Genomic DNA, 17399 nt, shown 5'->3' on the forward strand with positions numbered 1-17399 from the left:
GTGGGTGATGGATTAAGGGTAGGGATCACTTGTGTTTTTTGCCTTATGCACCAATGGAGACCCTAATTCCCAGGAAGATGCATTTCTGTCGTAGACTGTGGAAGAGAGAGGACAGGCTCTGGGCCCACGCTGCCTACAGTCCAGTGGGGGAGACAGACCGTAAACAGGTAAGCATGTAACCATGCAATTACAAATGAAGAAAAGCGCTGTAAAAATAAGGCCCAGAATCTAGACATTTGACATTCTCTGCATTTCCCAGGAGGTTGTGGGGGTGGTTACTGACTTCGAACCAAATCTGCCTGGAGAGGACATTTTCTCTCCAAGCCCATGGAATACGTTAACATTAAGGAAACAAATAATGAACCAAATGACCAAAGACCCAAGGACCTGTCAGATGCCTTTAACAGCGGAGTTGTTATCAATAGCCTTAGGAAGTAAAGGTGTTTTTCAAGGGTTGGAAAGCTGGTGGACAAGTCTTCATTTCCTTCACATGAGTGATGATAAGAATTATAGTTCCCATGACTAAACATCTATCATGTACTAGCCCTGGTGCTGGGTGCATTTACAATCTCCACAACTGCCCTGTGAGGTAGGTAGCGTCACCCTTATTGTACTGATGAGGAAAGTGAGGCTCAGAGAGGCTAAGTAACTTGCCCAAGGTCACACAGCTGGTCACTTTCAAAGGAGGGAGCAGTTATTCGAACCCAGCTTAGCCTGAGGTTTTCTCCACAAAAGCCACACTGGCTGTTGGAGAGAACAGGCCTCAGTATATGGGTTGGGTCTGTCTTCAGATCACACAATGGCCATGGGCCTTTAAGGGTGGTCCCCCTCTCCCCCAGACCTACCTTGCTGTCCCATTGCTGTATTCACAGGTGGCGTGGATGTGACAGAACTGCACGTAGGGCCCACAGGCTGAGGTCTGCTTGTGGCAGAACCTCCCCGCAGAGCCCTCTCTGCACGTGCCGGGGAGGCAGGCCCCATCACTGTCCACCCGGTTATCACACGTTCCGTCAATGCACAGGCATTCTGAGAGAGAAGGCAGAGGGACACTCAGGGCTTGGAGGACAAGCTTAGCATGGCTGGATTAAAATAAAAAAGACTTTTCATAAAATTCTAAACAAGTCAGGGCGTAATCTCCTCACCCCAATTGCTCCTGTCAGAGCAGAACCTGGGCTGAGCAGGGGAGCCTCTGGGTGTCAATTCTTAGGGTCCCAGGTGTTTCTCAGTATGCCTCGGACAGCGCTGGCTGAGGCTGACTGTCCCATCAAGATGAGAACATCTGGGACTCAGGGCTCTTTTATATGTACACTAGAGGCCCAATGCACGAAATTGTGCAAGGGGCTCGCCCCTCCCAGCCCCGCCCACTGGTCCTTCCAGAAGGTCATCCAGAAGGTTGTTCCGATGTCTGGTCTAATTAGCATATTTGCTCTTTATTTTATAGGATGTGTGGGGTGTGGTGGGGCCCAGGGACGGTTGTGCTTGTGTGAAAGCCCCCGAGGAACTCAATGTTCATCTCCTTCATGGTTGGAGAGTTTAGTCTGGAAATGTCTCAACTTTTCGTGGAGACATTTTGGAATGAATAGAAGTGATGTCTCATGCCGGCATGGCCCCTGCTGCTAGCTTACCTATTTCTTCTTCACTAGCCTTGTTCTAGGCATTGGGCCAGCATTTAACCTGTACCGTCTCATGAACAGTCACCAGCCTCGGGAGGTAGGTTCTCTTATCATCCCCATTTTCCAGATGAGACAACTGAGGCCCAGAAAGGTGAAGCCAATGGCCTAACTTGCTGCTCAGTCCCAAGCATGGACTTGAACACAGGCCTTCAAAGTCCATTTCTATTAGTGAGCAGGTGTAAACACAGGAGATTGCTATATTCACTGGCATTTCCACATGCCTGTTGTCATTTTAAACTTTAGCTGCTTACTTTGCTTTGAGTTCTAGGTATTTAAACATTGCAACGTGAGCCAGCCCATCAGACTCAGGCTCCTATGCATGTGGGAGTGAATGATTCTCAAAGGCAGATGGCAAGGATCTGGGGACTTGAAACTGATCAGAAATGAAGGAACTTGCGCTTTTGCCTCAGAAGGGATTGATTGGAAATTAGTTTGGGTGCTTGGAGTCAGCATCCAGGAAAGAGAAGAGAATCACAGTGAGGGGGCTGGAAAAGCATAGCTGGATTAAAATAAAAAAGACTTCTCATAAAATTCTAAGTAAGTCAGGGCGTAATTCGCAAGGAACAAGAGCCCAGAGAGGAGGCCCCCTGCCCGAGGCAGCCCCAGACCTGGGGCAAGAGGCATTGCAGCAGGAAGCCTGATGCCGGCTGCTGCCCCAGCCCCCGCAGCCGGCCCCGCGGGCCTCATAAAAATGTCAACGTTGGCAGGCTTTGGAATCAACCCTATTTTTCTTTTCTCAGAAATCTCATTGGGCAAAAAGAACCTGGGACTAGGGTCAGCAGCCCTGCCGGTGGAGCTCTGGCTTCCTGCCCACTTTAAGAGGTAGTTGTGAGGATCAGAACAAGGCAAGAGAGGGGGAGGGTTGTGCATTTTGTAACAAATGAGTGAAGGTACTAACAGTAATAAGAATGGCTTCATTTACTGGTTACTTGTTAGGTGCAAGCTCTGTGCTGAAGCCTTACATTATGATCTAACTTAATCAATGACCTGTGAAGTGGGCACCAGTACTATCTTCATTTTAGAGATGGGAAAATTGAGGCTCAATGAGAGACATTTTTTAAGGCCATATGGCTAGTAAGTAGCAGAGTGGGGATTTAATTTGAGTTGGGCTGGACTTCACAGCCAGCTCTGATGCGTTCCCTTTTGTTACATTCTCTTCTGTTACATTCTAATCATAGTTTGGAAGGATGTACCTAAATATATTTGCATACCTAAATATACACATCATTTCATTTTAAAGAACACAATGCATTTTCTAAGATTGTATAACTGCATTTTTTCATTGCCTATTGTGGAACTTTCTCCATTTTTCTCTAAGCTTCTTGACATTTATGCCACTGAACTGAGAATAGCAACAGTAGCAACAATAACAGAGAATAATAATAGCTGGCACGTTTGTAGTGCATATACCCTGTGTGAGGCATTGTTCTAGGACAGTGATGGCGAACCTATGACACGCGTGTCAGAGGTGACATGCGAACTCATTTTTTTGGTTGATTTTTCTTTGTTAAATGACATTTAAATATATAAAATAAATATCAAAAATATAAGTCTTTGTTTTACTATGGTTGCAAATATCAAAAAATTTCTATATGTGACAGAGCACCAGAGTTAAGTTAGGGTTTTTCAAAATGACACGCCGAGCGCAAAAGGTTCGCCATCACTGTTCTAGAACAAGTGTTTTCCATTCACAACTTGTACCAACTGTCCAAGGTAGTTAGTAGCATTAGCCCCATTTTACAGACAAGGATGCTGAGTCCTTGAGAGGAGTAGTAAGTTGCCCGAGGTGGCACATTTGGCAAAGGGAGGAGCTGATGGAAGCGGACCACTTGAAAGACAGGTAGTGAGTCTGTTTCTTGATTTGGAACCCACCATCCATCACGTTCAGGTATGTGGAGAAACCTAGAGACTGGTTTTGAAAGTGCGGTCCTTGGACTAGCAGTTGCCAACCTTCCCAGGGAATTTTTTTGCAAATACAAATTGTCAAATACCACCCCAGGCCCACCTTCTCAGTAACTTGGTGGGTGGGGCCCAGCCATCTGGCACGGGCTACAGTGTCAGAAGCAAGCTGTTAAGAAATGCCCTGTGATGAGGGCATTCACCAAGCAAAGGGACCCAGGACACCAGGCCCGCCCACACCACTGGCTTGCAGGGCAGCAGGGAGCCTGGCTCAGGAGCAGAGGGAAGCCCTGGAGGTGCCACTTACGTTGGTCACACCGAGGTCCGTACTTGTTGGGATCCGAGCAGAACTGGCACTGGGAGCCGTGGAAGCCATCCTGGCAAATGCACGTTCCGTTGCCGCTGAGGCCGTCTATGCACTGGGGGCAGAGGCAGGCCCGGTACAGTCAGGACGACACTCGCCTGCCCCCAAAGGAGTCCCCGGCCGCTTCGCTGCATGACCCGACTTCTTGGTACCAGGCAGGATAAGCTTGGGGTTCCAGCCTGGATTTAGAACTTTAAGGGAAGTCATTCAAGGGAGGGACAGTCACAGAGGTGAATTGGGAACCTCCAGACAATGCTTATGGGCTGGCGAGACGAGGCATCGACCTCCAGAATGAAGGCTGGCCTTTCTCTCCAGGTTCTCGCCTGCTCAGCCCTGTGGCTTCTCACTGCAGTGTTTCTCCGTTCAGTGTTAACATGTTTGCCTCCCACCTCCCCGGCCAGCTGGAGGCTAGATTTTCAGCAATCAACGCTCATCAGAGTTGGGCTCAGTGCCTTCCCGACTACCCGACTATGGAAATTAATTAGTGCCGTGTCGCCCTCCTTTCTTCACCTGTGTGTGTCCCCACACGTGGTTGCAGTTTTTCCTTCCCCTTGAAAGAGCATATTGTAAATGTGGATTTCTTAAATGCACAGATCTATGCTTTTTCCATATAACCACAGCTACTTTTTTTTTAACCTTTGTTTAGCTCTGGCCTCCAAGCTAGAGTTAAGTTTTGGCCCTTATGTTTCCGTAGGTTTTGGGGTAGGTTAAAAAAAGCAATCACTGGGCAGTGCTATTTTTTTTTTTAAGTCTCATAAAATCTTAGTCCTGGAAGGAATTTTAAAGATTCAGCCAACCCTACTGCCTCCTATGGGAGGAAAGTGGGGCCCAGAGAGCCTTGTTGAGTTGCCCAAGGTCATGGAGTAGAAAAGCAGAGATCGAGGCGACATCACTGTACCCACCGTCCCCTTCTGGGGCAAGAGTCCTCCCAATGCCGACACCTGTTCTTTTAGTAACCGAGCTGTCTTATTTTTACTTCCTGGGAACAGTGGCTGGCATTGCATCATTTCTTGGTTCAGTGGTTTTAAAGATAATTTTTCGACTTCAGAAAGGTCACCCTCTGCATTCATGGAAAGCATGCACTGGGGGCTGTCCTGATCACCTGTCCGTTTCCCGAGCATGGGTTCGAGAAGCCTCCTGGACACTGGTTGCAGTTGGGCCCGTAGAAGCCTTTGCAGCACTTTGGTATCTGAGAGACAAAATGTGTGTTGCCCTTTAAAACCCAAGCAGAGTGCCAGTTCCTTAAAGGAGATCTATTTTAATTTCTATTATTATTTTAAACAGCATTAGCCCCCTCCCCCATTATGAGCTCACTTTTCTTTTGCAGATGATGTCATGGCTAGTGCTCAGCCACCTGCTCGCCACAAATCTACTGAGGGCTGACCATGGGGGGCAGCCTGGCACCGCACCAGGGACAAGGCAGATGAAGGCTGTGCTCATGGTCTATGTTCTATCTAACCAGGAAGAGACAATACATATAAGAGGAAGAGGAGGAGGAGGAAGACAAGGAGGAGGAGGAGAAGAAGGAGGAGGAGGACAAGGAGGAGGATAAGGAAGAGGAGGAGGAGGAGGAAGAGAAAGAGGAGGAGGAAGAGAAGGAAGAGGAGGACAAGGAGGAGGAAAACAAGGGAATTTCAGAGCATGGTCAGTGCTGGGAAAACAGAGGACCATACTAAAGTGGCAGCAGGTGGAGGCAGAGGTGATGGAGATTGGGGAGGTCACTGTGGATTGGGTGTTGATGGAGGAGGTGACAGTTAAAGGGTGAAAGATAACTCAGCTCCAAGAAAACCTGGAAGAGCATTTTGAGGCTGGGAATGGCCAGTGCCCACACTTTGAGGGAGGCATGAGGCAGGTCAGAGGCAGAGCGTGGCCTGTGTGGGGGTATTGAGAGTGTGAGCTCTATCTTGAGAGCCAGAGGCCACCATGGGAGGGGTGGATGCAGGGAAGGGGTGACCTGGCTGCCATGTGGGGAACCCACCCTTCGATTCCTTGCAGGGAGACATGGCCAAGGCTACAAGGCAACCTGTGACTCACGGAACCTGGGGCTCAAGAGTGTGGCCTTGGTGCTGCCCAGCCCTGCTGGTTTCCATGTGAGCACTGGTGGCCTGGATGAAAGCCCTGGCCACACACCCTCCTCACCTTCACAGTGGCATTACAGTATCTGGCACAGCCACTCTTCAAGTTCCTGGTTCTGCCGGTGTAGACACATTTGTGTGTGAAGAGTTCCTGGAAGAAAGCCAATGAGAAAAAGCATTGCTATGTGCATTTGAAGGTCCTCTTGGCATTCCCTAGCTTTTACCTACACTAGATAGTCTACTACCATTTTACCATCGATGTCAGGGATGCTCTAGGCCACACTGGGCACAGGTGGATCCCTGTCAGGGTGTGGTCACCCTCTTTTTAAAAAAAATATTTTTATTGATTTCAGAGAGGAAGGGAGAGGAAGAGAGAGATAGAAACATCAATGATTTGAAAGAATTGATCGGCTGCCTTCTGCATGCTCCCCACCGGGGATGGGGCCTGTGACCTCCTGGTTCATAGGTTGACGCTCAACCACTGAGCCATGCCTACTGGGTGGTCACCCTCTTTAGATACTCTGTCTCCTAATACAGGCCAGGGTTAGCACAATGCAGGCCATGTATCTTTATGCCCCTTATAGTGCCACAGGGGACATCGATAATCAGGGAACACTTTCCTGTGCATCCTGGATACTACTAAGCCTCCCTTTCCAACCACCTGCCACCCCTAAGCTCCTCTTACATAGAAACTTTGTTATCAGTAAAGAATCTATCTCTAATTTTAGAAAGACCCCTCCTGCCCAATAGTGATAGTGTGGTTTTTCTCTTGGAGGTGGGGGCAGATTTAAATGCACCTTTCATTCTCTAACCCCATGCCCACTCATGATGATCTAGAATTACAATTTATTGAGAACGTACTAGGGCCGGACACAGTACATACACGAGGTCTTCAATCCTCAACCCCACGTGGATATTTTCATCCCTTTTCATTAGATGAGGAAACTGAAGCCCAGATAGGCTGTCATTTTCCTAAGGAACACCGCTACGAAGTGGCAGGTCCAGAGAATGGGACCTGCCTTTCCACGCGCTAACTTTAGGATACCACAGGCAAGTCATGTAGTCTCTGTGGGCCTCAGCTACCTGATCCTTGACATGGGACAATAATGGTGATCTCAAGTTTTGTCAGACGCATTAGTCCCTGGCTCAGATTTTATGTTCGATAAATGCTGATGGTGAGCTTGCTCCTTCCTCGTAGGCTCTTGCTCAAGAAGAAAGCATTGAGAACACCACAGACTATAAAATCCCAAATTCTGAGATACATTTACTGAGGAAGGACTATTCAGTCTTCTGGTTGGATCTCAGGATAATTAACTAGGTGCAGATCATGGGAGCCTGGGAGGGACAGTTTGGAGGCTCTTTTGGCTCCAACCTAAGTGTCTTATCTCTCTTTCTTCTCTTCCTCCTCCTCCTTTGGGCTGTGGCAATGTGGGTTCATGGTGCTGCCACGTATCAGCCGAGTGACCTTGTGCGAGGTGTTTGCTATCTTGTTGCCTTAGCTTCCTGGTGACATGATGGTTATGATAATAATATGCCTACCTCCTAGGTTTGCTGCAGAAAGCTTTGAGAACAATGGCTGGCACCAGCAGTTGCTGTGATACTGGCCAACACGGTTTCCTCTCCCCCCCCTCCATATTCCCTGGTTGACAGCATGCTGAAGGACGCAGGGCTGATGGCTTCGTTAAGCAAAATAAATATCCAAACACCTGTGCCTATTTAGTTTTAATGTTTTGCTGTATGGGATGCTTCACAATAAGATTGCACTGAGAGCTCATCACCTTCCTTAGTGACTTATTCTCGTGTTGAATGAAACTTCTGGTTGGGAAGTTCTTTTAAAAAAATTTTTTTTAGTGACTTCACAGATGAAGGGAGAGATAGAAACATCAATGATGAGACAGAATCATTGATTGGCTGCCTCCTGCACACCCTACACTGGGGATCGAGCCCACAACTTGGGCATGTGCCCTGACCAGGAATCCAACTGTGACCTCCTGTGTACAGGTTGACACTCAACCACTGAGCCACACGGGCTGGGCAGGAAAGTTCTTTCTTAGAGGCAGAAATTTCCCTCATCAACTTGATCTTAGAACATTTGGCTTTTGCCACCAATAGAATACATGGCATATGGATTGTGAATTGTATAGCAGTCTGTTTTCCTTTTATATCAGAGCTCTCAAGACAAAACCAAAATAAAACAAACTATCTTTTTCATGATTCTGCCCCCAAAATCAGCACTATAAACCTCAGTAGATGTGTATAGAATTCAATCAAACTTGAAAAAGGTTTTGATGGTTCTAGAGTCATTTTCTTGATATTTTTCTCCAGAATGATGCTTGGGAAGAGCAAATATGAATAAAGAGTGGCAGAACATGCCATCCCAAAGTATGGCACTTTGGGATAAAGATTTTTCTGAGCTAAAGGTACCTGAAAGACAGCAAATATCTCTTTTCTTTCTGGAAACTGTGGGCCTCTGTTGCCTAATCTGTGAAATGAGACAATAATGGTGATCTCAAGTTTTGTCAGAAGATAAAATTATGTGAAAGATGCTCTCCCTGTACCAGAGAAAAGAAATATCTTGTCACCATTGACAGAGAGTTGAAGCCAAGAAAAATCTGTACATACAGACCTTATAAAAAGAACTGCTCTTCGTCCTGGCTGGTTTTGCTCAGTGGTTAAAGTGTCGGCTGTGGATCGAAGGGTCTCGGGTTTGATTCCCAGTCAAGGGCACATACCTCGGTTGCAGGTTTGATTCCCGTCCCAGTTGGGGGGGGCAACCAATTGATGTGACTCTCTCACATCGATGTTTCTCTCTCTCCCACTCTTGCTCTCTCTCTCTCTCTCTCTCTCTCCCCTCCTCTTCCTCCTCACCCTTCCATTCTCTCTCTATAAAAAAAATCAATGGAAAAAATATCCTTGGGTGAGGGTTAAAAACAACAACTGTTCTTCTTTTATCCTCTCCATATATTTTAGTTGCTTTCCCCAAATTGCCATTCTTCATTCAACCTACTATATAAGCATTTGGGTTTTGTCACTTGTCTGGGTCTTCATTCTTCTATGGAGGCTCCCATATAAGCGTAGAAATCTGTGCGCTTTTCTCCTGTTAATCTGTTTTATGTCAGCTTAATTCTGAGGCCCAGCTGGAGACTCTTAGAGGGTGGAGGTAAGGTTTTGCCTTCCCAACACAAACGATGCATTTTGTTTAAGAGGGAAAAGTAGAGAAGGAATGAACCTTTACTGAATGGCTACTTGATTTAGGCATTGTGCTTGGGCTTTTAATCCATGCTAATCCAATGGTGTTTATTATTATTATTATTATTATTAATTATTATTATTTACACATGAAGAAAATGAGAGTTAAAAAGCTTAAGCAACTTACTTTGGGTTACAGGCAGTAGGCTAAGAGCTAATCTTATATCACCCCGGTTGGAGTTAGCATCTTTTCAGAGGAAGGTGGAAAGGATGAGAAACCACATCAGTGGGGTTGCCTGGGTGATGTGCGTTTCCATGAATCTGTCACACTCACCGTGGGCTCGGAGTTGGCAGGACATCTGCTCAAATAGATGAGGGAACAGCTCATACACGTGCCCTGGAAGGAAAGTCAGCGGATCAGCACAGGTGCCCCTGCAGGAGGGAGCAGGGGACTGCCCTGTCTGGACTCATGCTTCCTCCCTGAGAAGGGGGTTCTACTAGAATAACCCTTCTGGCCTCTCCCCACCCGCTTCTGACTTTGCCCCAGAGAAAAGGAGTAAAGATGGTGCAGGAGGGTTTGGGGAGAAGAAACTGAGCCTGCACAGTCCCTTCCTCTCCCTCTTTTAGGGTCAGACAGATCAACTCTCTATGTGTAGAGAAGCGCCTGACCCAAAGTGGGCACTGTAGTTGGCCATCTATGCCAAAGATGAAGGATTGAGATGAAGTCCTTGTTCTCCAATGAGTTTAGCAGTAATGAGGATGAACAGTGAAACTCTGCCTTTCATTCTCCTGGGCTCTCCACTTCAGTGATTCAGGAGCAAGGAAAGAGGTGTGTGCCTCCAAATCTTTCCAGATCCATTCTCTGAAGTTCTCTACTGGGCTCTGTGCTCCAGCAGGTAGAACCTGGAGGATGGTCTCTTGGGCTTCCTTGGCTGCTTCTGATTGGTATTGGCCAATGGGAGGCGCCAGCAGGAGACTGATGGGTTGGAGGAGAGCGAGGTCAAGGTAATTCTTCCCTGCTCTCTGTGCTTAGGCACCATTTCTACAGCTCCTGATGGCGTCACTTCCTCTGCTCTTCCCACTCTCACTGGGTTCAGGTAACCCTACTCCCCTTCTTGACCCCCACTGCGACTCCTTGGCCTTGGAGTGGGAATGATTTCCTGCCATTGCCCGTCCCTGGATGCCCCAGCATAAATTGTTTATTTCCCTAGCCCTGCCCATCTCTCTGTAGTAGCTTCTTCATTAAACTTTCTCCATTTGAACCTTTGGGATACATTCTGTTTCCTACAGGGACCCTAGACCCTATCAAGTACACAGTGCTATTTATTAAACCTTTAAAATCCAAAATACATGTCTCCAAATCCAAACGCACATGGCCAAAGGCAGCTATGGGTTCATCCCGGTGAAAACTGAGACTTCTAGAAGGTGCCAGCAGCTTCTATTCCCTGCTAGCAATACATACTTTCCAGAGAATGCATTTGTGCTTTTAATAGACAATCAAAACCACCCTAAATCACACGGAGCAGATAGATTTGACTTTACACCCAGAGAAAATAGAAGACTCCATTCTAAGGTGGCTAATGGGAAGCTCTTTTCCCCACCACAATGCTTTAGGCTGTGGTTCAAACCCACATGTTGATTCTGTTCTTTTGGGACATGAAGAACAAACTTTTGAACAACCTGGAATTAGGCAACCTTGACCTTATTGTTGCCCTTGTTTCCTCCACAGAATTCCTTCCCTGAACTTGAACGGCAGCTGCTTGGGGTAGAGGAGCTCCGAAGGAGTCTAATTATCGATTCCGATTCACTCTTCTTTGCAGAGGCCCAATTTCCCTAATATTTTTACCTTTGGGGCAGGAGATGAGACTATTTCAATCTGTCCTTTTCTGCTCTTCATCCTGGCCTAAGCCAGGTGACACACCTGCCAATATTTATTTCAAGGATTGAACCAAACACCTAAATTGCTGCCAGGGACTGGCTGGGAAAGTGACCAAGTTTCTGCCTCTCTTAAGAAGTGGTGTTCAAAGTTGAACCAAATCCCACAGATGGCATGTGACTGGCATGGGGAACCAGTACCATCACAGTAGCTAAAACATAGTAGAGTCATTATATTAATTAAGAAATCTGGAATCAAAGGAATCAGCCACAAGTCTGTGCTAGGCACTAAGTACTTCCAGCCTTCATGACAAGAAGAGGGAACAATACAATAAAACCTATAAAAACAGGTCATTATTCCTTGTTCAATGGCCATGTTCCAAGGATATTGAGGACAATCATTGAAGCATTATTGAAGTGTCCTGAAAAGAAATACCCAGACCTATTATTGCTGTGACTTTCGGGTTGTGGTTTCCTTGGGAACTGAAAGATCACATGTAACAGCAATGTTAACATTTGGGGAGCTCTGATGAAAACAGCTGAGCCAAAGAAAGTTGCTATGGAAACAGGAAAGGTCATTAGAAGGTACATAAACTCATAGGCAAACAGGAAGTTTGGTATTTGAAAAGAAGTACAGAAAGATGGTTGATTGGCTAGGCCAGAGCATACACCTGAGAAGAGATTCTATCTTAAATCCCTTTTAAAGTGCCTTGAAGTGTGGTGGGTTGAGTAGTGTTCCCCCCAAAATTGATGTTTCCCTAAATCTCTGAATGTGATCTTATTTGGAAACTGAGTCTTCACAAATGTAACTAGTTAGGATGAGGCCATATGGATTAGGGTGGGCTCTAGATCTAATGACTTGTGTCCTTACAAGAAGAGAAGGGGACACAGTGACACAAACGGAAGAAGGCCAGGCAAAGACACAGGCAGATATTGAAATGACGCAGTTACAAGCAAGGAATGCCGAGGGTCCCCAGGAGGCACTGGAAGCTGGAAGAGGCAAGGAAGACCCCCCCCTACCCCCACAACCCCAAACCTTCAGAGGCCCTGCTAATACTTTGATGTCAGACTTCTGGCCTCCAGAGCTGTGAGAGAACACATCTCTGTTGCTTTAAGCCACCTAGTTTGTGGTAATTTGTTATGGCAGCTCTAGAAAACTAATAAACTAATATAGGTATCTTCTATCACTGTGGAAATTCCCCCAAAGGAAACTGAGTTCACGCCTGCCTTTCTATGAAGACAGAAACACTCTGGGATGAAGCTTCTCAGAACAGTGAGAGCTGGGAGTGTTGTCTGTTTTGTGGGGCAGGTTAGGGGCCCTTATTTACTGTCCTAGTTTTCTTACCAGTTTCATCTCACTCTTTGCTTCGTCGCATCGGTGGGGCAGAATTGGGACGATGGAGGGAGGAATCAGAACTCCAGTCAGTGTGTAGATTCGGCCATTTTTGGCAGCGACCTCAAGTTCTTCCATTGCCACATCATTTGCCAGAATCTGCCCCTGGAAAGAAGCAGTGATATCTTCCATTCTGTCCTGCAGGGACACCAGTGGTCCCCTGGCAGGTCTGAATGGTGGCGACCTCATGGGAGACCTTCAACTTCACCTGACTTTTCAGTGAGTGGAAGACTGCTATTAGAAGGGCTTGGCTGACAGGGAGAGATGAATCTGTTAAATGAATTCTTGACTGATGCCCGGCAAGGATGTCCTTGCAGACATGGTCCTTAACTGGGGAAGAGGTATAACTATTCCAGCTCTACAATATATTTGCTATGACATCTTGGGCAAATTAATTGGCTTCTCTGTGGTGATCTGTTCTTTCAGATGCATTTACTGACCTAGTGATATATCAGGTGAACAAATCTAGACAAGTTCCTGCTTATATTGTAGGGAAGGGAGCAGAAAATGAACAAATTAGTGAAGAATGCTGATCTCCACTTTCCCCTACATCTGCTCCACCTGCAATGCTCATGGCAACTTATCTTTGTGATTGCTCAAGTCAAACCTCGGGGGTCATCCTTGGCTTCTTCTCTCTTTACTCCCCAGCCAATCCATCAGCACCTTTTGTTAAGTCTACCTTTAAAATGCCCTGAGAATTTAACCACTTCTTATCACGTCCCTACTTCCTCCCTGGTCTGAGTCGTCATCATGCTTCTCTGGGTTATTGCAGTTGTGTCCTAACCAGTCTCCCAAAATGTATGTCTGATGATCACGTCATTCCACTGCTCAGAATCCTCCAGTGGCTTCTCATCCTCATTCAGAGTAAGAGCCTATGTCCTCACCTTGAGAGCTTAGGCCCTGCATGTCCTGACCCAGCCTCTCCTGCTCCCTCCTTCTGCTCTGATCTCCTCTCCAACCTCTCTCCCTTCTGCTCTCTCTGATGGAGCCACACTGACCCTGCCCTTCCTCAAGCAGGTTGGGCACGCTCCTTGCTTTGTGCCTTTGCACTTACTGCTCCCTCTCTCTGCAATGCTCTTTCCCAAAGAGTCACACTGCTTCTCCCTTGACTTCCATCAGGTCTTATGTTTGCTCATATGTTTTCTTCTCCATGAGGATTTCTTGGGCACTTTATTGAAAATGTCAGATCCATTCCTGCGTTCCGTCCCTCTTCCTTGCTTTGCTGGGTTTTGCCTTAGCACTTCCTATTCTCTCATATATGACTTATTTTACTTATTTGTTTATTGCCTATCCTTCTACTTACTAGAATGAAGGTCCCACAGAACCAGGGACTTTTGTCTGCTCATTGGTCTACCTTCAGGACATAAAACAGTGTCTGGAACATAGTAGGCACTCAACAGATATCTGTTGAAAGGTTGAGTGACCATCGTCATCACCATCAGCAATGAATCAATAGGAGACATAATCTCTACCAAACTTTTGCTGATATTACTAGCCCAGGGAGTTAGCTGAATAATGCTGTCTTCTTTGAGTTTCTTAAATCAATCATGTTGTTTCTCACCTCAGGGCCTTTGCACATGCTCTCTCTTCTGTCTGGAACTCTCTTCTATGCATCTCTGCCCAGGTCCACTCTACTCATATTTTGAATCTTGGCCAAAGCCTCATGTCCTCACTATGGACCTCTGGCCCCCAGACTTGCTCAGACTCCTCCCGTTGCATGCTCTCACAGTCCTCTTAACTTTCACTTGGTGGCACTGATTGCAATTGTAATTAAAATAATTAACTGATTGCTAATTAGTTGTTTAAAGTTTCTTTTCCTTGTTTGGATGGAAGCCTGTCTCTTTCCAAACTGCTTTATCCTTGGCAACTAGGTCAGACTCTCACACCTGTAGCTGCGCAGCAGGTATCTGCTGACAAAGGCAACACATGAATGAAATAATCGTAAAGGTTTTAAGCCTGTGACGTAGTACAGAGGTAGGATAACCCGAAGAATGAGTAGAAGAGCGAAAATGCATGAAAGTCACCATGGTAGAGTTTTCACCTACATTGCTGGTTGTGTTAAACTGTATGATCTGGTTGGCCAGGGTCCTAATGCGAAGGGTTGAAATGAGGGTGGCCACTTCGAGCTGCAATGAGAACAATAGACAGAGACATTGAGAGCAACACACAGAGTCCCGCTTTCATAACGTCCTCACTGGGAAACAGCCTGCAAGTTCATGAAATAAATAATGGGAGCTCAGAAGTCATGTGTTTTTGTGGCTTTGAAGATTTCTTTGATAGCAAGCTCCTTATCCACGGCTAAGGGTACGCTTGGAACTATAGAAAAAGGACAATTGTCACATATTTTCTAGCAGCCATATTGCAAATTTAAGGTCGGATATCTTGAAAGCAGGGGAAAAGAGCAGGAAAAGTGGGGCCCACCTGGGTAAAGGGGACAATGTGGTATCTGACGAGTTCCAGAAGCTTCCAAGATCCCTGTGAAGGAATTAAAATACTTCTTTAGTCAATGAGGAAAACACAACATTCCCCTCCCAACCACCCTCTTGTAGGGACCTCCTCATATGACTTTGGACACTTAGTCAAGAAAAATAAGTGACCCATAATGTCTTTAGTGGGAAGTCCAGGGTGAGAAAATCCAACCCCCGATTGTTAACATTCACCAAATTCCTACTTTAGCAGAAGCTGTTCTGAAAACACTATATGCACATCTCATTCAATCCTCCCAACGGCCCTGTGAGGTGGGGACTACTATTGACAACTTCTGTGTGCGATAACACTGAGTTTTAAAGACGTGTCCAAGGTCACAGAGCCAACTTAGGATATAAGACTAAGAATTAGCCCAAGCTCTCAGTCACTCTGCTCCTGACCTCTCTCAACACCCAAGGCTACCTTCTGGATTTTCTAAGACAGCCTTAGTTTATGACTCTGTTTCACTCTTGCCATAATCACATACGAGATGGTTACTGAGGACTAAACAGTCTTTTTTGGATTATCTGGTCAGGACACTTGCCCTTCTGAGCTCCAATGGGACATGGGCATTTCTCCTGTGAAGTCCTTCCCAAAAGTTCCCATGCTTCAGAAAACGGAAGCAACAGTGAAGATAAAAGAGGGTCTTGGGCTATAAACAGGATGAGCAGCCCCTAAGGGTGTCCTGGAGAGAGCACAGAGGTGAGGAGCTTGGGGCCCACTCTCTTTGGGGGAAGGAGGTGGTGGCAATGTAGGTGGTCTGTTGCAGAATGTCTCGATCTCCCAGCTGAGCCAGAGTTAGGGGTTATAAGCTTCACAGCCCTTGTGCTTCGTGGCACAGCCATAGTCACTAGGTGAATGATCACAAAGTGAGATCACAGTAATACCCCCAAAGAGGCTGACCAGTCTAGGGACATGTTCCAACAGCGTGAAGTCCTAGATCACAAGAGTTTTATTCTGTCTAGTTCAGTGATGAAGCTGTAAACTGGGGCTTATCAGTAGCTCTGGTCTCTGTGGGGATGGGATGATTTGGGGACTGAACATTATTTTCAGGAGAAATAGAAGGATACACTGGAAAGGAAACACGGCATCCCAAACGAGAGTTGGAAACTACTCTTCTGATGAAATCAGTGTGTTTTCCATTTTATTGGTGTAGCTGATAGGACTTGCACTGTCTCTCACTGCGGTTCTTCTCGGAAGATAAAACTAAAGGATGCTATTAAGATGGAGACAGAAGGAGCATCCCAGAGGTGGGCACATTTTAACCCACACGGGCGCTGCAACTGAGAAAGAGGCAGAAATGGTTGTTCTATTCCCCACCAAGAAACTTAAGCGGAAAAACAGTTTATGACTCAGGACAAAGAGACATTGAAGTTGTATATTCTTTGCAGGAAGGAAAACAATGCCTTTGAGAGAAAAGAGACTGAGAGCCAGGATCAGTGGTGTGTTAGTAAATTGTTTCCATGGAGAAAAAATAAGCCATGATTTATAGCGTTGGCCAATTTCTATGGTGTAAACTACCTTGGGCTGATTTCAAGCTACCAATGTGATCTCAGTGGGTGGAGCTGGGAAGAGATACACATAGTCTACTCTTAAGAGCTTGAGTGAGCCAGCTTCAGATACCACTGGAAGGAGGTTTTTTAAATCCTCATCCAAGGATATGCTTTTTTTTTTTGAGAGATTGGAAGAGAGAGAGAAACACCGCTCCATACATGCCCCGACCAGGGATGGAACTCGCAACCGAGTTATGTGCCCTGACCGGGAATTGAACCTGCAGCCTTTCGGAGTATGGGAAGATGCTCCAACCGAGTCACCCGGCCAGGGCACCACTGGGAGGAGGGAGGAGAAAGAGAAGAGCTTTCTGAGCAAAAGTGCTTGACAGAAAAGCAGGAAGGTTGTTTTTGTTTTTATTTTTCCTATTCTAGTTAAAAGGTTTTGTTTTAATTTTAAGTGTACCTGATTAGGTGTCTGAGAACTCCTTTATTATTATTTTCAAACCTGTATCAGAAGCTCATGCACTCAGAAAGGCCAAATAATCTCAGGATTTTAATAATCTCCCAGGGGAGTAACATTACTTTTTTAGCTGTAACATTAGGTATCAGTGTGAGTTCTAAAGAAAGGTATAACAGGTTTTTTTTTTTTTTTGCAATAGCTAAGTTTCAGAAAATTTGAGTGTGAATCATAAGTGTAAAATAACATCCTATTTTTAAGACACTGGAAATATAGCATTTTAAATGCAAACCTATAGCAAATCCTTTAATATGTTGAACATCTGTTTGCAATGTAAGGGAGATCACCTTCTGATTTACCTCCTTGAGGCATATCTTTTTAATCCAAAGTTTTCTGAAATTAAGATACCCTTATTTGCCATCCCTAGTTTAGAGAAAGCCTGTATGAACACAGACTGAGGAAAGTATTCTAGAAAGGGCTGTATCCAAATGGACCTCTAAACCATACACACAAGT

General features: G+C 45.9%; 1 protein-coding gene across 1 annotated transcript in view; it reads right to left on the reverse strand.

Annotated features, from left to right (window-relative positions):
• STAB2 (stabilin 2) overlaps positions 1 to 17399 on the reverse strand; it is a 121016-nt gene that overhangs the window by 70559 nt on the left and 33058 nt on the right. The window contains 8 exon segments of the mRNA XM_023749817.1: positions 846 to 1026; positions 3880 to 3991; positions 5039 to 5125; positions 6076 to 6162; positions 9535 to 9597; positions 12421 to 12573; positions 14514 to 14594; positions 14890 to 14943. Of these exon segments, the coding sequence (XP_023605585.1) occupies positions 846 to 1026; positions 3880 to 3991; positions 5039 to 5125; positions 6076 to 6162; positions 9535 to 9597; positions 12421 to 12573; positions 14514 to 14594; positions 14890 to 14943 (818 nt within the window).

Source organism: Myotis lucifugus, unplaced genomic scaffold (assembly GCF_000147115.1).
Source record: "Myotis lucifugus unplaced genomic scaffold, Myoluc2.0 scaffold_10, whole genome shotgun sequence".
Lineage (NCBI taxonomy): Eukaryota > Metazoa > Chordata > Mammalia > Chiroptera > Vespertilionidae > Myotis > Myotis lucifugus.